Genomic DNA, 25,571 nt, shown 5'->3' on the forward strand with positions numbered 1-25,571 from the left:
TTATTAATTTTGTAGCCGTCTCTGCACCCTTTCTAGTGCTATAATATCCTGCTTTAGAACAGGTGCCCGAAATTGCACAGCATATTCAAGGTTCGGCCTTACCATTGATTTATACAGAGGCAAAATGATATTTTTATCCCGCGACTTGATTCCCCTTTTTATACACGACGATACCTTACTGGCCTTAGCGGCTGCTGACTGACATCGCACATTGAGGCCTAGTTTGTTGTCTCATTTGTCGTGACCCCTAATTCACTACCGTTTAGGGTGTAGGCTGCTTGTGCGTTCCGTACCCCGAAGTGCATAACTTTACATTTATCTACATTGAATTTCCAGCAGAGGACCTCGGGAGCCGGGAGTTGCTGGGATCCCCATCTATATCATTTAACCCCCATGAGTAGGAGGGGAAGGGGCAATAAGCAGACAGAGCACCGGGGCCCCAATATAGTCCTTTATGCCAAACCCTTCCTAACCGCCAGCGCTATATAAACACAAAAAAGGCAAACGGAGAAATGTAACTCATTGAAAAAACATATAATGAGGGGCTGAACTGGCCCTGAATAATGTATAATGTATAATGAATCCAGCAAACCAGCCCCTGTACAATGTGGGCCCTGTACAATGTATAGTTAATGCGGGCCCTGTACAATGTATAGTTAATGCGGGCCCTGTACAATGTATAGTTAATGTGGGCCCTGTACAATGTATAGTTAATGTTCACATTTTCACGCCACGTGTTTCGGGCCACATGAGGTGAAGTCCTCCTCCTGCCAGAGGCCGCAGTTGCCCAATTGCACTGTGTAGCACCCCATGCCCCGCCTCTGGCCCCACCCCCGCAATACCGTACCTCCTTATTGGTTCCTTCTTTGCTTCTCTTCAGTATCTTAAAAGAAAAACATTTTATTCACACGCTGAGCAGACAGGCGGCTGACTCCTTATTCCTCCCCAAACTGGCCATGCTGCCCCGTCGCCCCTCACTCTCCTCCTCACTACACCCAGCCATCAGGGCCGGCCCCACGTTATAATATGGGCACAGCCCCCATCCCAGTGCCTCCTTCGGAGTGGCTGGCCTGCGGCTCCGCAGGGGTCGGGTGCTCTCCCGGTCCGTGTTCATGATGGGTGGGGGTGATGCTGCAGTGGGTTCCTGTGGGCTGCAGTGGGTTCCTGTGGGCTGCAGTGGGTTGTCGTGGGTTGCCGTGGGTTACCGTGTTTTCTCACGAGCGACATGCAAGCAGAAGAAAGCGCGTGGAGGCTGCAGCGTGAAAGCAGAGACGCCGCCTGAGGGATCCTCCCGCGCAGGACAGGCAGCCGCGCAGCGGGGGGCGGGGCTTCCCTCAATAGCCCAGTTTTACCCCAAATGACCCCGGTCACCACTGCAGATACCAGCCTCGGGGGAAGAGCGGGTAAGAATTTTGTGTATTTAACCCTTTCCTTGCAGAAACGTGATCCATCCTCAACCTCCACTCGCCTACCGTGACTCCTCACACTCGCTCACCCGCCACAGCCCAAGGGCCACAGAACTTGGAGCGCACACCGGGCTACAGCGTGCCGGATTGACTACCGCCATGAGAATGCGGCAAAATCTGGCCAATCGGCGAAGTATGAAGACCGGGCTACCTGGAAGTTACGGCCTCTTCTGGAGGCCACAGAGCTCGGCCGGACCCAAAAGGTAACCGGGGGCCACATCTGAGGTGAGCAACACCAATATCCCGGCACCTCTCACCAGCAGGGCTGGTACACATTAGTATCCCGGCACCTCTCACCGGCAGGGCTAATCACAAACGTTAGTACATGAAATGGAAAACGATGAGGAACAAAGAATAAAAACAGAAAGAACTTTATCCTGCAAACCATTCCCTGTTTATGTCAATATCCTTCTGTAAGCGGTATGTCCAGCACTGTACCCACTACTCTAGGTGAGGTCTGACCAAAGATCTTGAAAGAAGCAGAACCTCTTTCATCTTCCCTGCCACTAATCGGGCCCCTTCGTTACATTGTCTGCTTACCTTTGAGTCCTCAGAAATAATTACCCCCCAAGCCCCTCTCTTCTCTTACCACCGACAGATTAGCCCCCGCTGCTATATTCTGCCCGGCGATTTATACATCCCAAGTGCATTATTTTACATTTATCAACATTAAACCACAACCACCGCGCTCTCCCCCATTCCACTAACATTAAACTGCAGCCGCCGCACTCTCCCCCATTCTTCCAACATTAAACTGCAGCCACCGCGCTCTCCCCCATTCCACTAACATTAAACTGCAGCCGCCGCGCTCTCCCCCATTCTTCCAACTTTAAACTGCAGCCACCGCGCTCTCCCCCATTCTACTAACATTAAACTGCAGCCACCGCGCTCTCCCCCATTCTTCTAACATTAAACTGCAGCCGCCGTGCTCTCCCGCATTCCCCTAACATTAAACTGCAGCCGCCGCGCTCTCCCCCATTCCTCTAACATTAAACTGCAGCCACCGCGCTCTCCCCCATTCCACTAACATTAAACTGCAGCCACCGCGCTCTCCCGCATTCCCCTAACATTAAACTGCAGCCGCCGCGCTCTCCCCCATTCCTCTAACATTAAACTGCAGCCTCCTCGCTCTCCCCCATTCCCCTAACATTAAACTGCAGCCACCGCGCTCTCCCCCATTCCCCTAACATTAAACTGCAGCCGCCGCGCTCTCCCCCATTCTTCTAACATTAAACTGCAGCCGCCGTGCTCTCCCCCATTCTTCCAACATTAAACTACAGCCACGCGCTCTCCCCCATTCTTCCAACATTAAACTGCAGCCACCGCGCTCTCACCATTCTTCTAACATTAAACCGCAGCTGCTGTGCTCTCCCCCATTCTTCTAACATTAAACTGCAGCCGCCGCACTCTCCCTATTCTTCTAATTTACTTAAATCACTCTACGTTTGAGTTGTCTCCCCAGGAATGGCCGCCCTGCTGCCGATCTTTATATCATCTTCAAAATGATAGATGTCACTATTACAACCCCTCCCCTGTACCTGTAATACCTGAGCAGGGGCCCCTCCCCTGTACCTGTAATACCTGAGCAGGGGCCCCTCCCCTGTACCTGTAATACCTGAGCAGGGGCCCCTCCCCTGTACCTGTAATACCTGAGCAGGGGCCCCTCCCCTGTACCTGTAATACCTGAGCAGGGGCCCCTCCCCTGTACCTGTAATACCTGAGCAGGGGCCCCTCCCATGTACCTGTAATACCTGAGCAGGGGCCCCTCCCATGTACCTGTAATACCCAAGCAGGGGTAATTCCAACTAATTCGCAATATTGTTGGATGTATTTACGGAGCTTGAAGACAGAGAGCGGGTGAAGCGTGGAAACAGAGCAGCCAATGGCAAAGCTTCAGATAAAGCCGCGCGTTCCTTACCTCCTCGGAGCCCGAGCCGAATATCAGGAGGTCAAAGGGTATGGCGGCCACCATGTCAATAAGGAACCAGCCTTTGAAGTAGTGGATAGCGATCTTCCCCGGATGGCTTACGACCTCCTCGTTGGAGTTGACGTAGGTGGTCCGGAAGTTGATGAGGATGTCAATGATGAACATGATGTCCACGATCAGGTCCACGACGCTCAGCGGGTTGCAGGAGTAGCCGCAGTTCTCCTTCTCTTGCTCCTCCTGGTCGTTGAGAAGGAAGGCGGCAGAGTAGGGGGTAAAGATGGCCGTGTAGATGACCAGCAGCAGGATGAGCCAGTCCCAAACGGCCTTGAACGGACTGTAGTGGAGGATGGTCCATTTGTGGATTCGAGGGGCCTGCAGTTTGTACTCCGGGAGGACATCGGCCCCCAAAGACAGAACCTGCGCGGAAAGAGAGCAAAGCGACCGTTAGACAAGCCGTTCCCAGACGGAAAAAGCAATTCCTCGCACGAGGCTACGTGTTTTACCCCTCACTGTCCTTGCTGCCCACTCCCAGGGTACATGGGCAGTAAAGACAAGCACATAGAGAGGGGGTCTCATAACGCAGCCCCAATGGGGTCCCGTGTCTTGCCGGCTTCCAGAGTCGAGAGGAGCTCTGAGGAACTTGCCCCAAATTCTGCTTCACTGGCAGCTCATGACATCATAACCCTTCATCATTTCGTCCGCACGGAGCATGTTCCCAGCAGAGTCCGACCCGGAGCTCAGGGCAGATAAACACCTTTACCCCGAGTTCTGCCTCCTCTGCGTAACCCGGGGTGTCGCATAACGCGGCCGATGGGGCAAATCCCTCTTTCCTTGGCACAGTCACTATCCTGCCATGTTGGCGCAGACTGAGAGGTAAAGGAAAGCGCCACGGTGTATGCGGGGGCAGCTGAGGTGCGTTGGGGCAGGAGGGGTGCAGGACTGGGCTGCGAGGTTGTTATGCGCTGGAACATGCGCCCCCTCCCTGAATGCTAATTGACGATTGGCTCTGGTGTCCTGCATCACGAAATCAATGCCCGTCATGCGAGTGAAGTAAGCGGGGTAAGAACACGCGTGACGCTCGCTGTATGCGGCTCGTGATCACATTACAGCTCATCCTACAGAAACCATAAAGCGGTATTTATTAGTCTGGCGGTGGCTGCCGGCGTTTCCTGCGGCTCCCCGACTCGCTCCCTCCTGCTCCTCTTATTTATGGCCCTCATTACGTTCTCTGCACTCGGCCGCTCCCCCCTCCCCAGCAAGCCACAGGGGGGTCCTCACTATTTTCTTTATTAGCCCCATCAAACTGGAGCAAATCACCTGTCAGCGGGAAAAAGCGGGGGTCCCTCTGATGCTGTGGGGGTCCCTCTAAGACTCATTGAGTGGCCGCACTCGGCTCTCACCCACGTCTCTTTCGTTACCCTCCTCAGGTCCAAGGACAGCGGGCCCCCCACATCCATGTTTTAGTTCCCCTGTCCCCTCTCAGCCGCTCTTTTCTTTGCCCGCTGTCTATGAATAAATGCCCCCGTCCTCGCTGCCCTCGCTAACTCTCCCATTGGGGGCCGTTCTGCATGTTCCCGGGGCCGCTCTCCTTTATTGTCCTCTCCGTGCTGCAGGCGTCCATAATGTTATCTCCGGAGCGCACGCAGGAGAAGCTGCCCCCCCCCGTCCGTTCCCCGCCTCGCCTTCCAGATCTTTCTCCGGCACGGAGCGCTTGGATCTCACTCAGTTCTGTTACATTTCTCGGCCCAACACGACCCATGCGGAGCCATGCCTACAATGTGGGGGTTCAGGGGAACACACGCCTATAATGTGGGGGTTCAGGGGAATACACGCCTATAATGTGGGGGTTCAGGGGAACACACGCCTATAATGTGGGGGTTCAGGGGAACACACGCCTATAATGTGGGGGTTCAGGGGAACACACGCCTATAATGTGGGGGTTCAGGGGAACACACGCCTATAATGTGGGGATTCAGGGGAACACACGCCTATAATGTGTGGGCTCAGGGGAACACACGCCTACAATGTGGGGGTTCAGGGGAACACACGCCTATAATGTGGGGGTTCAGGGGAACACACGCCTATAATGTGTGGGTTCAGGGGAACACACGCCTATAATGTGTGGGTTCAGGGGAACACAGGCCTATAATGTGTGGGTTCAGGGGAACACACGCCTATAATGTGTGGGTTCAGGGGAACACATGCCTATAATGTGGGGGTTCAGGGGAACACACGCCTATAATGTGGGGGTTCAGGGGAACACACGCCTACAATGTGGGGGTTCAGAGGAACACACGCCTATAATGTGTGGGTTCAGGGGAACACACGGCTATAATGTGTGGGTTCAGGGGAACACACGCCTATAATGTGTGGGTTCAGGGGAACACACGCCTATAATGTGTGGGTTCAGGGGAACACATGCCTATAATGTGGGGGTTCAGGGGAACACACGCCTATAATGTGGGGGTTCAGGGGAACACACGCCTATAATGTGTGGGCTCAGGGGAACACACGCCTATAATGTGTGGGTTCAGGGGAACACACGCCTATAATGTGTGGGTTCAGGGGAACACACGCCTATAATGTGTGGGTTCAGGGGAACACACGCCTATAATGTGTGGGCTCAGGGGAACACACGCCTATAATGTGGAGGTTCAGGGGAACACACGCCTATAATGTGGAGGTTCAGGGGAACACACGCCTATAATGTGGAGGTTCAGGGGAACACACGCCTATAATGTGTGGGTTCAGAGGGGCACATTTCTATAATATGGGGGTTCAGGTGAAGCCATGCCTGTAATCTGGGGGCTCGGGGGAGCCATGCCTGTAATCTGGAGGTTTGGGGAAGACATGTATATTATCTGGGGGTTCGGGGGAGCCATGCCTGTAATCTGGGGGTTCGGGGAAGACATGTATATTATCTGGGGGTTCGGGGGAGCCATGCCTGTAATCTGGGGGTTCAGGGAAGACATGTATATTATCTGGGGGTTCGGGTGGAGCCATGCCTATAATCTGGGGGTTCGGGGGAGCCATGTGTATAATTTGGGGGTTCAAGGGAAGACATTTATATTATTTGGGGATCCGGGGGAGCCCCGGGCCACGCACTAACGTTTAGTGCTCTGGGAACGTCTCCCCTGTGAATACCCCCCCTTAAAACATTTTTAATATATGCAGAAACTGCCCCGGGGGGAGGGGCCATCAGACGCCGTATCTCAATGAGCTTTATCGATACAGAATTTGGGGAATTGTTACTAGAAACACATCTCGGGGGAGGGTCCGGGCCTAGAATTAGAGAGACGGCCCCGCGCGGAGAGAGAGGAGAGACGGCCCCTCGCAGAGGGAGGAGAGACGGCCCCTCGCAGAGGGAGGAGAGACGGCCCCTCGTGGAGAGAGGGAGGAGAGGTGAGGGAGGAGAGACGGCCCCGCGCAGAGAGAGAGAGAGAGAGAGAGAGAGAGAGAGAGAGTGGACAGATGGCCCTGCACAGAGAGACAGCCAAAAGTAATTACAACATAAATAAGACTGGACCACAAAGCCGCGGGTCAGAAACGCGCTGGGGGCGCACTCACGATCAGTGACCCTATGCACTAGAGAGAGACCACGTGAAGCCCCTCTCTACGAAGGCTGTGTCCGGGAGAGACGCGCAGGTTTAGCGGGTATTTATATATTATACTACGACGCCGGCCCCGCAGGTGAACGCGGACTCGGCAGCAGAACTAACCATCCGGTCACCTCCAACGTGTAACAACCTGACACGTGTGACTGCAGGCTGAGATCACGGCACCTGTCGCAGCACACGTGGCCAGATGAGATAAGTGTGACGGGTGAAATCACGCGGTGCGCCGAGACATCTCCATTTCTGTACAGAGCGAGGGCGATGCACAGAGACATCCTGGGGAGTGAGAGTGTTACTGGGGATCATGGGGAGTTTGGGGGGGCGAGGAGGGCTGGGGGTTTTGGGATTCTGGAGCTGGCAGGGCTGGAGGTTTGGGGTCAAAGAGCGGGGAGGGCCGAAGCTCTGGGGTTCAGGATCAGGGTGGGGTTTGGGGTTCAGGAGCTGGCAGGGCTGGAGGTTTGGGGTCAAAGAGCGGGGAGGGCCGAAGCTCTGGGGTTCAGGATCAGGGTGGGGTTTGGGGTTCAGGAGCTGGCAGGGCTGGAGGTTTGGGGTCAAAGAGCGGGGAGGGCCGAAGCTCTGGGGTTCAGGATCAGGGTGGGGTTTGGGGTTCTGGAGCTGGCAGGGCTGGAGGTTTGGGGTCAAAGAGCGGGGAGGGCCGAAGCTCTGGGGTTCAGGATCGGGGGGGTTTGGGGTTCAGGAGCTGGCAGGGCTGGAGGTTTGGGGTCAAAGAGCGGGGAGGGCCGAAGCTCTGGGGTTCAGGATCAGGGTGGGGTTTGGGGTTCAGGAGCTGGCAGGGCTGGAGGTTTGGGGTCAAAGAGCGGGGAGGGCCGAAGCTCTGGGGTTCAGGATCAGGGTGGGGTTTGGGGTTCAGGAGCTGGCAGGGCTGGAGGTTTGGGGTCAAAGAGCGGGGAGGGCCGAAGCTCTGGGGTTCAGGATCGGGGGGGTTTGGGGTTCAGGAGCTGGCAGGGCTGGAGGTTTGGGGTCAAAGAGCGGGGAGGGCCGAAGCTCTGGGGTTCAGGATCGGGGGGGTTTGGGGTTCAGGAGCTGGCAGGGCTGGAGGTTTGGGGTCAAAGAGCGGGGAGGGCCGAAGCTCTGGGGTTCAGGATCAGGGTGGGGTTTGGGGTTCAGGAGCTGGCAGGGCTGGAGGTTTGGGGTCAAAGAGCGGGGAGGGCCGAAGCTCTGGGGTTCAGGATCAGGGTGGGGTTTGGGGTTCAGGAGCTGGCAGGGCTGGAGGTTTGGGGTCAAAGAGCGGGGAGGGCCGAAGCTCTGGGGTTCAGGATCGGGGGGGTTTGGGGTTCAGGAGCTGGCAGGGCTGGAGGTTTGGGGTCAAAGAGCGGGGAGGGCCGAAGCTCTGGGGTTCAGGATCGGGGGGGTTTGGGGTTCAGGAGCCGGCAGGGCTGGGGCTGCAGCTTCTTACCGGTTTGAAAGTATCCTGCAGGCCCATGGAGAGAACTATTCACTGACACAAAGACCTCGGCTCCAGTCTAACTACAGAGGACAAAACATGCGCATCCAGCGCCTCCCGTACACAACAGCTGTGCCCTCCGTCCCAGGGGAAGGGGGAGAGTGTGAAAGAGGGGGGCACGGAGGGGAGAGAGAGGCACAGGGAGGAAAGAGACAGGTGAGTACACAGAGAGAGACGGGTGGGTACAGAGAGACGGGTGAGAAAAGAGAGACGGGCGGGTACAGAGAGGAGAGAGACAGGCAAGAACAGAGAGACAGTCTGGTACAGAGAGGAGAGAAACGGGCGGGTAAAGAAGAGACAGTCTGGTACAGAGAGGAGAGAGACGGGCGGGTAAAGAAGAGACAGTCTGGTACAGAGAGGAGCGAGACGGGCTGGTACAAAGAGACAGTCTGGTACAGAGAGGAGAGAGACGGGCGGGTACAGAGAGGAGACAGGCGGGTACAGAGAGACAGTCTGGTACAGAGAGAAGAGAGACGGGCGGGTACAGAGAGGAGAGAGACGGACGGGCACAGAGAGGAGAGAGACAGGCGGACACTGAGAGGAGAGAGACGGGTGGGCACTGAGAGGAGAGAGACGGGCAGGCACAGACAGGAGAGAGACGGGCGGGTACAGAGAGGAGACAAGCGGGTACAGAGAGGAGAGAGACGGGCGGGTACAGAGAGGAGAGAGAGGGGCAGGCACTGAGAGGAGACAAGCGGGTACAGAGAGGATAGAGACGGGCGGGTACAGAGAGGAGACAAGCGGGTACAGAGAGGAGAGAGACGGGCGGGTACAGAGAGACAGTCTGGTACAGAGAGGAGAGAGAGACGGGCGGGTACAGAGAGACAGTCTGGTACAGAGAGGAGAGAGAGACGGGCGGGTACAGAGAGACAGTCTGGTACAGAGAGGAGAGAGACGGGCAGGTACAGAGAGGAGAGAGACGGGCAGGTACAGAGAGGAGAGAGATGGGCGGGTACAGAGAGGAGAGAGATGGGCAAGAGATGCCATATCCCCCCATGCCCCTGCGCGTGACTGCGCCCAGGCTGTGACATCGGCCTAAACAACAGGAAAAGACAAGCCCTTTACATAATGCAAAACGAGACGCCTGCCAGGCACGCCACCTGAACACAGCAGACAGACAGCTCCATTACCCGGCCAGCAGACAGACAGACAGCTCCATTACCCGGCCAGCAGACAGACAGACAGCTCCATTACCCGGCCAGCAGACAGACAGACAGCTCCATTACCCGGCCAGCAGACAGACAGACAGCTCCATTACCCGGCCAGCAGACAGACAGACAGCTTCATTACCCGGCCAGCAGACAGACAGACAGACAGCTTCATTACCCTGCCAGCAGACAGACAGACAGACAGCTCCATTACCCTGCCAGCAGACAGACAGACAGCTCCATTACCTTGCCAGCAGACAGACAGACAGACAGCTCCATTACCTGGCCAGCAGACAGACAGAGAGACAGCTCCATTACCCTGCCAGCAGACAGACAGACAGACAGACAGCTCCGTTACCCGGCCAGCAGACAGACAGACAGCTCTGTTACCCGGCCAGCAGACAGACAGACAGCTCTGTTACCCGGCCAGCAGACAGACAGACAGCTCTGTTACCCGGCCAGCAGACAGACAGCTCCTTACCCGGCCAGCAGACAGACAGCTCCTTACCCTACCCTGCCCCCACATACAGTTGCCCCCAGAGAGGGCCAGAGGAAATGGGGCAAAATCTTCCAATCAGAGCGCTGTCTGTTACCGCGCATGCGGGGTAATCTGCCCCCATCTGTCTCACCTGCTTTTCTTTTTCATTTATTACTAAACACTGAAGGAGCGGTGAAGCACCCGTGTGTAAGCGGGGAGGCCGCGTGTTTGAGGGGAGAAGCCGCGTGTTTGAGGGGAGAAGCCGCGTGTTTGAGGGGGAAGGCCGCGTGTTTAAGCGGAGAAGCCGCGTGTTTGAGGGGAGAAGCCGCATGTTTGAGGGGGAAAGCCGCTTGTTTGAGGGGGAAAGCCACGTGTTTGAGGGGGGAGGCCGCGTGTTTGAGGGGGGAGGCCGCGTGTTTGAGGGGGAAAGCCGCGTGTTTGAGGGGGAAAGCCGCGTGTTTGAGGGGGAAAGCCGCGTGTTTGAGGGGGGAGGCCGCGTGTTTGAGGGGGGAGGCCGCGTGTTTGAGCGGAGAAGCCGCGTGTTTGAGGGGGGTGTTAGAAAAATGCTTATGTTATCATAAATATTATTGCTGACAGACAGTAGAAAACGTCTAGTCTATGATATATCACGAGTTGCGCCAACATATCTACTAAGAGGCGTAACCTGCTTAAAAAGTAACCAATCAGAATGATGCATGCTATTAGAAGCAGATGCGATTATGCGCATGATCTAAATAAAGAAAAAACTTTTTCTGAGGAGAATTCGACCATTAATTCAACCAACAGGGGGGCTGCGTGTTTGAGGGGGGGCTGCGTGTTTGAGGGGAGGCTGCGTGTTGGAGGGGAGGCTGCGTGTTGGAGGGGAGGCCGCGTGTTGGAGGGGAGGCCGCGTGTTGGAGGGGAGGCCGCGTGTTTGAGGGGGGGCTGCGTGTTTGAGGGGAGGCTGCGTGTTGGAGGGGAGGCTGCGTGTTGGAGGGGAGGCTGCGTGTTAGAGGGGAGGCTGCGTGTTGGAGGGGAGGCTGCGTGTTGGAGGGGAGGCTGCGTGTTGGAGGGGAGGCCACGTGTTGGAGGGGAGGCTGCGTGTTTGAGGGGAGGCTGCGTGTTTGAGGGGAGAAGCCGCGTGTCTGAGCGGAGAAGCCGCGTGTTTGAGAGGAGAAGCCGCGTGTTTGAGAGGAGAAGCCGCGTGTTTGAGGGGAGGCTGCGTGTTTGAGGGGAGGCCGCGTGTTTGAGGGGAGGCCGCGTGTTTGAGGGGAGGCCGCTTGTTTGAGAGGATGCCGCGTGTTTGAGGGGAGGCTGCGTGTGAGCGGAGAAGCCGTGTGTTTGCAGCTCTGTATGTTCAGATGAATATTTCATGGAAAGGATTAATAATATATAATGTAATCCCTGAGACCGACGAGCTTTGGCGGAGAACGAGCCGAGGGGGACCCAGCGGCCTCCACTCGCGGCTCCGGGCTCTGATTAAATATCTGTAACATTAATAATAAGAATCCGACGCCCCGCAGCGGGCGGCCGCCGGGCTTTTTCCTGCTGCATCAGGCCGTTCAGGTAACGTCACCGGCCGCGCTCGGCGCCAATTCTCTGCTAATCCCTTCAGGCTCCCGATGTGGGGCAGACGGCACACGGATCACACGCCAAGAACGTACGCGCCTCACATGTCACTTCTGTGTAAGGCTGGGGTAGATTACACCGTGTTTAGCCCCGGCTGAAGGCCGTTTTCAGAAGAGAGAAAAAAGAGCCTCACTCGATACGAGGAGAAAGCCCCGCGGTGTCACCCCCTCCAGCAGGGAGCGCCGGGCCACAGGAGCTATATGTGCTCCCCATGCAGTGAGGCAGACGTCAGGAACATGTACTCCTACGACAGATTGGAGGTTAGACATAACTACCCCTCTGCCAGATTGGAGGTTAGACGTTTCTACCCCTCTGACAGATTGGAGGTTAGACATAACTACCCCTCTGCCAGATTGGAGGTTAGACGTTTCTACCCCTCTGGCAGATTGGAGGTTAGACGTTTCTACCCCTCTGACAGATTGGAGGTTAGACGTTTCTACCCCTCTGACAGATTGGAGGTTAGACGTTTCTACCCCTCTGGCAGATTGGAGGTTAGACGTTTCTACCCCTCTGACAGATTGGAGGTTAGACGTTTCTACCCCTCTGACAGATTGGAGGTTAGACGTTTCTACCCCTCTGACAGATTGGAGGTTAGACGTTTCTACCCCTCTGACAGATTGGAGGTTAGACGTTTCTACCCCTCTGACAGATTGGAGGTTAGACGTTTCTACCCCTCTGGCAGATTGGAGGTTGGGCTGGACACCCGGCCGTGCCCCGTGGACTCCCTGCCAGGTTTTCTACCCCAGCAGCTGCTCCGAGGCTTTCTGAAATGTGCTCACAGACTCTTTTTCCTCCTCCTACCTGAAGCGATAATCGGCCCCCGCGGCCTCCGCTCTAAACACCTAAAATGTCTCTCTTATCGTAAATAAATCTGATGACTGGAATGAAACCCCCGACCTCCTTTATAAGCCCCCCGGGGACGCACGGTCGCAGCGCGGACCCTCCTTCAATTATCTCAGTTTAGAGCGCGATGTTTCTGAGGTGAAGGCTCATTCCCAACTCCACCGGGAGGCCAGCCTCGCATCCCACCACATTCCCTGCCTACTGTCTAACCACTAATCCGTCAGAGGGGTAGAAACGTCTAACCTCTAATCTGTCAGAGGGGTAGAAACGTCTAACCTCTAATCTGTCAGAGGGGTAGAAACGTGAAGTTCCTGGCACCGAGTCCGCCGTCCTCTCTGAGTCATCGGTTGCTCCGGCTCGGATTGGGCTGCAGCCTCCTTTCTGTGTCAATCCATAAATCATCTCAAATTCAACTGAAGGTGGGCGCTGCGGGAAGGGCTGTTGTGCTGCGGGCGCTGTGGAGTTGCGCTGCGGGGAGGGGGTTGTGCTGCGGGTGCTGTAGAGTTGCGCTACGGAGTTGCGCTGCGGGGAGGGGGGTTGTTCTGCGGGGCGCCTTGTGGAGGGGCGATGCTCAGGGGTGGATGGTGGGAGAGAATGCAGGAGGGGGAGTGCATGAAAAGCTGGGGGTAACGGGGTGTCAGAGGAGGAAGATTAGGGGATTCTGATGCAATAATCACTCCACAGGAGCAGGTGTAATGGGAGAGAGAAGGGTTCCCAGATCAGAATGAGGCCAGAGTCAGGAGAGAAGGGTTCCCAAGGTAGGAGAGGAGACAGATACAGGAGAGAAGGGTTCCCAGATCAGGAAGAGTCTAGAGAAAGCAGAGAGGGGTTCTCAGACCAGGAGGAGTACAGAGAGAGGAGAGAAGGGTTCCCAAGGTAGGACAGGAGACGGATACAGGAGAGAAGGGTTCTTGGATCAGGAGGAGTTCACAGAGAGACGAGAGGGGTTCCCAAGGTAGGGTGAGGAGAAAGACAGATACAGGAGAGAGGAGAGAAGGGTTCTCAGAGCAGGAGCAGTCTAGAGAGAGGAGAGAAGGGTTCCCAGGGTAGGATTAGAGAGACAGATACAGGGGAGAAGGGTTCTCAGATGAGGAGGAGTACAGAGAGAGGAGAGAAGGGTTCTCAGAGCAGGAGGAGTCTAGAGAGAGGAGAAAGGGGTTCTCAGATCAGGAGGCGTCCAGAGAGAGGAGAGAAGGGTTCCCAGGGTAGGATTAGAGAGACAGATACAGGAGAGAAGGGTTCTCAGATGAGGAGGAGTACAGAGAGAGGAGAGAAGGGTTCGCGGATCAGGAGGAATCCAGAGAGAGGAGAGAAGGGTTCTCAGATGAGGCGGGGGGGGGGGGCGCGAGGATGTCGGATGACAGCAGCTGCTGGGATGTAACAGGATTGCTCCAGAAGCTTAATGTGTTGGCCGAGGACTCCTCTCTCCTCGCCGCGGATTAGTATTAAGCGCCTGAGAGATCGAGGCCGGCTGATCCCAGTAATTTCTGTCCACAGATGGCTCTGGTTCCTCCGTGACATAATCCCGGGCAGCTTGAGCACTTCTCAGCCCGCCGGGGGCCAGACAGCAATCAGCGCCGCGACCCACAGCATGCGCGGGAGAGACCGTCCACGCATCAGGCTGCCTGACCTTCCAGCGGGGGAGGGGTACAGAGGTCACGCGCCCCTACCCCCGGCATACTGGACAGCTGTCCCCTTGACACTTCTAGTACGATACAGACTCTCAGGGGCTCAGAAGTCTCCTCTTTATTCCATCTGAGGGAGAGACCTCTGAGCGTCTGGAACCGCATGCGTCGCTACGTCCCGTTCTACGTCTCATTCTACGTCCCGTTCTACGTCTCGTTCTACGTCTCATTCTACGTCTCGTTCTACGTCCCGTTCTACGTCTCATTCTACGTCTCGTTCTACGTCCCGTTCTACGTCTCATTCTACGTCTCGTTCTACGTCTCGTTCTACGTCTCATTCTACGTCTCATTCTACGTCCCGTTCTACGTCTCGTTCTACGTCTCGTTCTACGTCTCGTTCTACGTCCCGTTCTACGTCCCGTTCTACGTCCCGTTCTACGTCTCGTTCTACGTCTCGTTCTACGTCTCGTTCTACATCGTAAAAGCTATCTCCGCTCTCTAACATTTTCTCAGATTTCACCTAATTAAGTAAAAATACATTTTCAGAGCCAAATAAGGTCCGTTCCTCCCGCGCGGTGACGGCGCCCCGGACCCCCGGACCTCATAACCACTGATCCGCGCCCAAACGCAGCCGTTTACGGTTTATAGCACCATCATATTCCGTAGCGCAGTACAACAGGTGTCTCTACTAGAGGCAGCTGGGTTTCCCACAGATATGTCACCCGTTAGAGACAACGGACCCCCAACCCGGGTCTCCAATACTGTCAATGGCCAAACGCTCCCCCCGGGAGAGCTGCCGCTCGGCCCCAGCCAATCATGGAGTTATTCAGAAGAGGTGGACGGGGAGGAGGGGGGTTGGGGGATCTATGAGCGGAAGGAGCGACAGGTAGAGGCGGCACGGAAACCACCCGGATACCGAGGAATGGGGCTCTTCAAACCTCATGAATGGGGGTCCGGCTGCGCTGCAAAAGATTCACTGTCTACTGGCCCCCGAGGGCCCAAGCACTAGAGACAAACGCAGCATTCATACCGAATCAATAAGATGCAGGGGCCGACCACAAACAGAAAGCCTTTTGCTAATTATCTGGACTGTCTCGGTTTCAGATACGTTTATATTATAAATAATATGCTGGGTGTTGTGTCAGTGCATCTACTACTTCTTCAATAGAAACCCAGAACCCGTCTAGTCGCCCGTTTCTCCTGCTGTAAAAACTCAAACCTTAATCAGTCGTTGGTGTCGTCTTAGATTCAGGAGCCGGATGTCTATCCCATGCATGTTTAATACCCTCACTGTATTACCCTCTACCACTTCTGCTGGGAGGCTGTTCCATTTATCTTACCGCCCTTTCATTCCACCTAAATGCCAGGTAATGCGGATGGGATTAAAGTGTGGATCACGTGGCGCTTCATCAACTTTCATGCAAACGCAGGTCTATAAGATGTCTCTTTTTTGGTTAACGCTCTCGGTGCCAGCGGGGGGTCTCGGCTGACGCAGCTGATTGGATAATAACGTGTTAGTTTTATTTTAACCCCCTCAGAGCTGGCTGTTAAGGAAAACGTCTGTAAGAATTTTTATCTCACACATCTCCGTGTGACTTCCGCACGAGTAACAGTCTCGCTCGTCACGCGCGGTCTCACCGCGGGGATCACGACTCCCGGCCCCGCGGCCCCTCGCCCCCTCGCCCCGCATCTCCCGTCTCTAACGAGTCCATTAACCCTAGCGTTGCCTCACTGGAGCTACTGGAGGTCACTAAACCCTGGGGTATTAGGGTTGGGCAGCTCCCCCGGGGTATTAGGGTTAGGCAGCTCCCCCCCCGGGGTATTAGGGTTAGGCAGCTCCCCCCCCAGGGTATTAGGGTTAGGCAGCTCCCCCCCCCCGGGTATTAGGGTTAGGCAGCTCCCCCCCCCGGGGTATTAGGGTTAGGCAGCTACCCCCCCCCGGGGTATTAGGGTTAGGCAGCTCCCCCCCCAGGGTATTAGGGTTAGGCAGCTCCCCCCCCCCGGGTATTAGGGTTAGGCAGCTCCCCCCCCCGGGGTATTAGGGTTAGGCAGCTACCCCCCCCCCGGGGTATTAGGGTTAGGCAGTTCCCCCCCTTTCTAGGTGAGATTAATCCGGAACGAAGTGAGATTCGCTGACGCCGCGTTCCGCAGAGAATGACCCAGATTGGGGGGTATTTATCATGAGCAGCAGATGAAGGAAGCAGCTCCCGGGGGCAGGTGTGGTGGGTCGCTCAGGGCTGGGGTAATCAGGGGACACACAGACCCCCGGAACAGGTACTTTATAAGATGAGTTAACCCCTCACACCCCGATTGTAAAATGCCCCGTAAATCAGGAACTACATTCATGTACAGACGGTGGTCAGACCTGTGACAAAAAGCTTGCACTCTGTTTTACCATGTAATAAATGTACGGGATTTGCGAGTGTCAGGGGCCGGTGGGGGCCGGGATCGTTGTGTAATTAGAGATGCGCTGTTCTCGCTGTCAGGACTGCTAATTCCTAATTAACGCTCAGCCGGATCATGACGGCTGCTAATTCCCCGTCGCATCTTCTCACGGATGGCTGTGTGCGGCTCGTTACACAAAGCACCGCAGGACCGACTGACCGGCCGCGGGGACGGACTGACTGACCGGCTGTGGGGACGGACTGACCGCGGGGACAGACCGACCGGCCGTGGGGACGGACTCACTGACCGGCCGCGGGGACGGACTCACTGACTGACCGGCCGCGGGGACGGACTGACTGACCGGCTGTGGGGACGGACTGACCGCGGGGACAGACCGACCGGCCGTGGGGACGGACTCACTGACCGGCCGCGGGGACGGACTCACTGACTGACCGGCCGCGGGGACGGACTGACTGACTGAAGATGAGGTTCCAGCAGAACGCGCTCTCATTCACTGCATCGCTCTACATGAGTTCCATCCCCGCAGAGAGTTCTGGATAAGTTCCTGTCCGACAGAGAGGGTCTGGAAGAGTTCCAGCTCAACAGGGAGAATTCGGGATGAGTTCCCTCCCGGCATGGAGGGTCTGGAAGTGTTAACTAGACAGGCAGGGTTCTGGAAGAATGCAGTTATGACATGGAGGGTTCTGGATGAATTCCGTTGCGGCATGGAGGGTTCTGGATGAGTTCCATCCTGGCAGGAAGGATCCTGGATGAGTTCCATCTCAGTAGGCAGGGTTCTTGAAGAGTTCCATCAAGGCAGTGAGGATTCTGGACAAGCGCCTTCCCGGAAAGACGCCTTTGGAAGAGTTCCATTCTGGCAGGGAGAGTTCTGGATGAATTCCATCTCAACAGGCAGGGTTGTAGAAGTTTTCCCGTCTGGGCATGTTGAGGATTAGTTCTCCTCCAGCAGGCAGGGTTCTGGATGAGTTCTTCCCCAGCAGGCAGGGTTCTGGATGAGTTCCTCTCCAGCAGGCAGGGTTCTGGATGAGTTCCTCTCCAGCAGGCAGGGTTCTGGATGAGGTCCTCTCCAGCAGGCAGGGTTCTGGATGAGGTCCTCTCCAGCAGGCAGGGTTCTGGATGAGGTCCTCTCCAGCAGGCAGGGTTCTGGATGAGGTCCTCTCCAGCAGGCAGGGTTCTGGATGAGGTCCTCTCCAGCAGGCAGGGTTCTGGATGAGGTCCTCTCCAGCAGGCAGGGTTCTGGATGAGTTCTTCCCCAGCAGGCAGGGTTCTGGATGAGTTCCTCTCCAGCAGGCAGGGTTCTGGATGAGTTCCTCTCCAGCAGGCAGGGTTCTGGATGAGGTCCTCTCCAGCAGGCAGGGTTCTGGATGAGTTCTTCCCCAGCAGGCAGGGTTCTGGATGAGTTCCTCTCCAGCAGGCAGGGTTCTGGATGAGGTCCTCTCCAGCAGGCAGGGTTCTGGATGAGTTCTTCCCCAGCAGCCAGGGTTCTGGATGAGGTGCTCTCCAGCATGCAGGGTTCAGGATGAGTTCTTCCCCAGCAGGCAGGGTTCTGGATGAGTTCTTCCCAAGCAGGCAGGGTTCTGGATGAGGTCCTCTCCAGCAGGCAGGGTTCTGGACAAATTATTTTCCAACAGAGGGTTCTAGATGAGCTCCAAGGCTTTGGATGAGTGGAAGTGCTCATTCACAGCAGCGTGACACGATCATCTACACGCTATCCAGCTGTCAGCCTACATATCAACAACATGTGATCAAACGCGCGATTAACCCAACGGGCGCCGCACCATGTGCCCTGCCGTGGAGCCAGTCATCAAATGGAATTATAAGAGGCAAAAAAAGTTAATGTCCACGTTACACGACACACACACTGACCCCACTGCTGATTACCCCCCAGTGATCGCGTGGCACGTAGCGCTCCGGTACACACACTGACCCCACTGCTGATTACCCCCCCAGTGATTGCGTGGCACGTAACGCTCCGGTACACACACTGACCCCACTGCTGATTACCTCCCCCCAGTGATCGTCTGGTACGTAACGCTCCGGTACACACACTGACCTCACTGCTGATTACCCCCCAGTGATCGCGTGGCACGTAGCGCTCCGGTACACACACTGACCCCACTGCTGATTACCCCCACAGTGATCGCGTGGCACGTAACGCTCCGGTACACACACTGACCCCACTGCTGATTACCCCCCAGTGATCGCGTGGCACGTAGCGCTCCGGTACACACACTGACCCCACTGCTGATTACCCCCCAGTGATCGCGTGGCACGTAACGCTCCGGTACACACACTGACCCCACTGCTGATTACCCCCCAGTGATCGCGTGGTACGTAGCGCTCCGGTACACACACTGACCCCACTGCTGATTACCCCCCAGTGATCGCGTGGCACGTAGCGCTCCGGTACACACACTGACCCCACTGCTGATTACCCCCCAGTTATCGCGTGGTACGTAGCGCTCCGGTACACACACTGACCCCACTGCTGATTACCCCCCAGTGATCGCGTGGCACGTAGCGCTCCGGTACACACACTGACCCCACTGCTGATTACCCCCCAGTGATCGCGTGGCACGTAGTGCTCCGGTACACACACTGACCCCACTGCTGATTACCCCCCAGTGATCGCGTGGTACGTAGCGCTCCGGTACACACTGACCCCACTGCTGATTACCCCCCAGTGATCGCGTGGCACGTAGTGCTCCGGTACACACACTGACCCCACTGCTGATTACCCCCCCAGTGATTGCGTGGCACGTAGTGCTCCGGTACACACACTGACCCCACTGCTGATTACCCCCCCAGTGATCGCGTGGTACGTAGCGCTCCGGTACACACACTGACCCCACTGCTGATTACCCCCCAGTGATCGCGTGCTACGTAACACTCCGGTACACACACTGACCCCACTGCTGATTACCCCCCCCAGTGATCGCGTGGTACGTAGCGCTCCGGTACACACACTGACCCCACTGCTGATTACCCCCCCAGTGATCGCGTGGCACGTAGCGCTCCGGTACACACACTGACCCCACTGCTGATTACCCCCCCCAGTGATCGCGTGGTACGTAACGCTCCGGTACACACACTGACCCCACTGCTGATTACCCCCCCCAGTGATCGCGTGGTACGTAACGCTCCGGTACACACACTGACCCCACTGCTGATTACCCCCCCCAGTGATCGCGTGGTACGTAGCGCTCCGGTACACACACTGACCCCACTGCTGATTACCCCCACAGTGATCGCGTGGCACGTAACGCTCCGGTACACACACTGACCCCACTGCTGATTACCCCCCCAGTGATCGCGTGGTACGTAACGCTCCGGTACACACACTGACCCCACTGCTGATTACCCCCCAGTGATCGCGTGGCACGTAGCGCTCCGGTACACACACTGACCCCACTGCTGATTACCCCCACAGTGATCGCGTGGCACGTAGCGCTCCGGTACACACACTGACCCCACTGCTGATTACCCCCCCAGTGATTGCGTGGCACGTAACGCTCCGGTACACACACTGACCCCACTGCTGATTACCTCCCCCCAGTGATCGTCTGGTACGTAACGCTCCGGTACACACACTGACCTCACTGCTGATTACCCCCCAGTGATCGCGTGGCACGTAGCGCTCCGGTACACACACTGACCCCACTGCTGATTACCCCCACAGTGATCGCGTGGCACGTAACGCTCCGGTACACACACTGACCCCACTGCTGATTACCCCCCCAGTGATTGCGTGGCACGTAACGCTCCGGTACACACACTGACCCCACTGCTGATTACCCCCCAGTGATCGCGTGGTACGTAGCGCTCCGGTACACACACTGACCCCACTTCCTAACAGCGCATCTGTACCCCAACAGCCACTGCGTGTCAATAATCCCAGCCTGGTGGGAATAAGCTTGAGATGGGGCTAAGAGAAATAGGGGTGCTGAATGGCAGCTGGGGTAAATATCGGTGGGATATGAGGGAAACAGGGGTGTTGGGATGAGTTGGGGCAAATGATGCACTATAGGCAAAATGAGAAGTCAGAGAGGAGAGCGAGCTAATGGGGCAGATAGAGGAGGGCTCTGGGAGATGTAAGATTGTAGGGACAGTGTAAGGGGGCAGGTGGGGGGGCAGTTACTGGGGTATGAGTCGGAGGGAAGTTCTGAAGCAATGACCCTCAGAGCCCCGGGGGACATTAATCAGCCCCTTCCTACCTCCTGGGCCACCAGGCTGGAGATCCGCACTGCCCTCTTGACTCTGGTGTCTTTCCTCCCCCTCTCCACACTGTCCTTTCTTCTCGGTGACATTTTTGGTGGCCCCTCTGAGTAGAACTTCTGCTCCTCTTCCGCTCCTAATGGGAGACGCTGGAAATTCCCACGCAGACCTTCATTATCAGCCCCTGGGGAGCTGGCGATGCCCCCGATGGGCTGTCTGGTGGTCAGTACCACCCTGGGGGTGCAGTGTTCATGCTGCTGGGGCAGGAGACGAGGCTGGTTACTAAGCAGTCGGGATTCCCTCAGGCTGACGCTCCGTGGCTGTATGTTGAGAACCCCTGTGAAGCGGCTGCTGCAGATGAGGAGGACAGGGGTAGGTGGCAGGTGCCCCTGGATCCCGTGGACCGGCAGCAGGGTAAGTGCTGCTCCAATTCCAGCTGCCGCTCTGCCCTCTCTCTCTGCGTCTCTCCCCAGCTGCCTCCTGCGTCTCCTCAGCCTCCGTCCATCACTCGCTCCACTTTGCACTCAGCTTAACCCTTCTTCTACCCCCAGTCACTATGCCAGCTCCCCTCTCCTAACCCCTGGGACCCCCAGTCGGTACGGTCCCTGTACACTCATCCCCTGCCTCATTTGTGTTACCCCAGCCCTGGTCCCTGTGTTGTCCCCCTGTGCAGCTCCTGGTGTTGCCCCCCCCTGTGTAGCTCCCGGTGTTGCCCCCCTGTGTAGCTCCCGGTGTTGCCCCCCTGTGCAGCTCCCGGTGTTGCCCCAGCCCCGTCTCCTTGTTGCTTTTGAAGCAGCCGGCTCTCTGTCTCTAACTCCTTCTCACCTATAACTCCATCCCTCCCGTCTTCTGTCACCTCCCCTCCCCCGCCCCCCCCCATCACCGTCCCCGCGCTCAGCGCTCTGTCTGACAAACAGCTCTACTCACACTGTACACACCGACTGGGGGGGCATACACTGTACTCACACTGCACTGGGGGGGGGGGTTACACACTGTACTCACACTGCACTGGGGGGGGGTTACACACTGTACTCACACTGCACTGGGGGGGGCATACACTGTACTCATACTGCACTGGGGGGGGGTTACACACTGTACACACACTGCACCGGGGGGGGGGGTTACACACTGTACTCACACTGCACTGGGGAGGTTACACACTGTACACATAATGCACCGGGGGGGGTTACACACTGTACACACACTGCACTGGGGGGGGGTTACACACTGTACACACACTGCACGGGGGGGGAGGTTACACACTGTACACATACTGCCCCGGGGGGTTACACACTGTACACACACTGCACGGGGGGGGGTTACACACTGTACACACACTGTACGGGGGGGGTTACACACTGTACGCATACTGCCCCGGGGGGGTTACACACTGTACACACACTGCACTGGGGGGGTACACACTGCACAGGGGGGGGTTACACACTGTACACATACTGCCCAGGGGGGTTACACACTGTACACACACTGCACGGGGGGGGGGGGGGGTTACACACTGTACACATACTGCCCCGGGGGGGTTACACACTGTACACACACTGCACGGGGGGGGGGTAACACACTATACACACACTGCCCCGGGGGGGTTACACACTGTACACACACTGCACGGGGGGGGGGTTACACACTATACACACACTGCCCCGGGGGGGTTACACACTGTACACACACTGCACTGGGGGGGGTTTACACACTGTACTGGGGGGGTTAAAACTATATCAAAATTAATTTACTGCAAGTGGTCTGAGAGACACGCGCCGACTGTGAAAGGTGAACGCAGCAGCCATCTTTATTACCCCGGACAGCAGCCATCTTTATTACCCCAGACAGCAGCCATCTTTATTACCCCGGACAGCAGCCATCTTTATTACTCCAGACAGCAGCCATCTTTATTACCCCGGACAGCAGCCATCTTTATTACCCCAGACAGCAGCCATCTTTATTACTCCAGACAGCAGCCATCTTTATTACCCCGGACAGCAGCCATCTTTATTACCCCAGACAGCAGCCATCTTTATTACCCCAGACAGCAGCCATCTTTATTACTCCAGACAGCAGCCATCTTTATTACCCCAGACAGCAGCCATCTTTATTACCCCAGAGAAGGATACAGAGTGAGGTGTGGGCAAGTCAGTGCGGGGCAGGTGTAAATTCAGGCCTGGGGCAGCACAGTAAGGGGGGGGTGGATTCACCCCTATTGCTGCCTCTGCTGGGGAGATGGCATGTGGCAGAGATATGAAAGGGGCAAAGAGAGAGCGGATATGAGGCCCACTCCGGGCAACTGCGTCAGGTCAGCAAAAGTCGAGGGGCAAATCGGGGCAAACAACTCAACGGCTCAAAAACATCTTCATCTCGACAAAACAAAAGACCCAGAACTCCATGAAACGCAATGAGGCTTCCCAACGGCCAACCAGCGGGAGACTCAGGAGGCTTCTGCGCACGGACTGGCGGCCTCTGAGACGACTCATTGAGTGGCTTCTTAGGCACCTCGAAGCTCAGGAAGGCGGCTCCGCGTCTCAGAAAGACCCGTTTGTGAATAACTTTGCTCTTACTGCCGGTTCCCGGGTTTGGGTCTCTAACCTGATCCAATAGAATCGCCCCGACCCTGTAACCCCACGGAAACTAACCAGCGACTTCTCCATAGACACCCCTACTCACACTCACACTCACAGCCCCCTGTGTAACAGAAGCCTCGGCGTAACATTACAGGCCAGCAGCGATTGGAGCAGATGCCGGGGGGGGGGGAGCAGATGCCGGGGGGGGGGCAGCATCACCGCTCATTACACCGCGGTCATTAATTAAACGGGAAGGCAGATCGGATCGGGGGGTTGTTTTGTCCTTGCTGGTAACGATCTGGTGCCCATCAATCACACATCGCTGGAGCTGCTGGAAGATGAGAACACAGATAAACAGCAGATCCTGCGCAACCTGCTCCGTGTCCTGCCCGGCAGCCGCCACCTCCTCCTCCACCATCCACGGACCACACGTGGCCAAACAGCAGCTCCTGTACTACCCCGGGGGGTCCTCATAACAACTACCACCACCACACCCCGACAGTCCATACAACCCCCGACAGTACATAGAGAACCCCAACACCCCTGACTGTCCACAGAACCACCTGACTGCCCATAGAACCCCTATCCCCTCCACACTCTCCATAGAACCCCTATCCCCTCCACACTCTCCATAGAACCCCTACACCGCCTGACTGTCCATAGAACCCACCGACTGTCCACAGAACCCCTATCCCCTCCACACTCTCCATAGAACCCCTACACCGCCTGACTGTCCATAGAACCCACCGACTGTCCACAGAACCCCTATCCCCCCCACACTGTCCATAGAACCCCTACACCCACACTATCCATAGAACCCCTACACCCCCACACTGTCCATAGAACCCCTACACCCCCACACTGTCCATAGAACCCCTACACCCACACTATCCATAGAACCCCTACACCCCCACACTGTCCATAGAACCCCTATCCCCCCCACACTGTCCATAGAACCCCTACACCCACACTGTCCATAGAACCCCTATCCCCCCCACACTGTCCATAGAACCCCTATCCCCCCCACAATGTCCATAGAACCCCTATCCCCCCCACACTGTCCATAGAACCCCTACACCGCTGACTGTCCATAGAACCCCTATCCCCCCACACTGTCCATAGAACCCCTACACCCCTGACTGTCCATAGAACCCACCGACTGTCCACAGAACCCCTATCCCCCCCACACTGTCCATAGAACTTCTACACCCACACTATCCATAGAACCCCTACACCCCCACACTGTCCATAGAACCCCTACACCCCACACTGTCCACAGAACCCCTACACCCCACACTGTCCACAGAACCCCTACACCCCCACACTGTCCATAGAACCCACCGACTGTCCAAAGAACCCCTATTCCCCCCCACACTGTCCATAGAACCCCTACACCCCCGACTGTCCACAGAACCACCTGACTGCCCATAGAACCCCTATCCCCTCCACACTGTCCATAGAACCCCTACACCCTATAATTGTCCACAGAACTCCAACACCCCCTGACTGTCCATGGAGGGCCATCATTCACCAGTTCCCTATCACCCACGTGTTGGTTCTAGAGCAGCTTAATAATTAACCTAAAGGACGTTTACAGCTTTTTATTTCCATGATGACGGCCGGCAGCGACTCATTCACGTAGAATTTAGGAGCCGGGAGGACCGACGAATCGGCTGTAGAGCGTTAGCTCCACAGACTTCAATAAGAAAACAGTCAAGCGCGAGCGCCAGAGGCAAGCGCTGTGACGCCAACGAGAAACCTCTGTAGGGTTCCGCTGCACCCCGGCCGCCGTGCCAGTCGCTGCCGGCAGGTGAACGCGGACGGCCCATGTGTTGGGTCAGGTGGTATGACTTCTGTTGCAGCTGTGACATACTTTGGGTTATTTGGACACGGTATGACTTTTTAATGCGGGGAACGTTTAAAGACGCCCCGTGATCGCAGGCCGCGCATGCTGGACGCGTCTCTATAGAGCATTGATTACAATCTACAGCAGGAAGCCGCTTCTTGTCAACGCAAATCATCAAACAAGTCATTTACTGCGAGGGCAAGCGGGGGCAACTCATACAGGAGATCCAAACTGCCCCACCACGCAGGGAGCAGATCCCAAACTGCCCCACCAGACACAGACAACTCATACAGGAGATCCAAACTGCCCCACCACGCTGGGAAAATACAGGCAGCAGATCCCAGACTGCCCCACCAG

General features: G+C 56.4%; 1 protein-coding gene across 1 annotated transcript in view; it reads right to left on the reverse strand.

The window, feature by feature from the left end:
- Window positions 1-25,571, reverse strand: part of KCNH2 (potassium voltage-gated channel subfamily H member 2) — a 74,951-nt gene that overhangs the window by 11,233 nt on the left and 38,147 nt on the right. The window contains exon 6 of the mRNA XM_053466053.1: window positions 3,385-3,810. Coding sequence (XP_053322028.1) covers window positions 3,385-3,810 — 426 coding nt within the window. The remainder of the gene's footprint in view (window positions 1-3,384; window positions 3,811-25,571) is intronic.

Source organism: Spea bombifrons, chromosome 5 (assembly GCF_027358695.1).
Source record: "Spea bombifrons isolate aSpeBom1 chromosome 5, aSpeBom1.2.pri, whole genome shotgun sequence".
In the NCBI taxonomy this organism is placed as follows: domain Eukaryota; kingdom Metazoa; phylum Chordata; class Amphibia; order Anura; family Pelobatidae; genus Spea; species Spea bombifrons.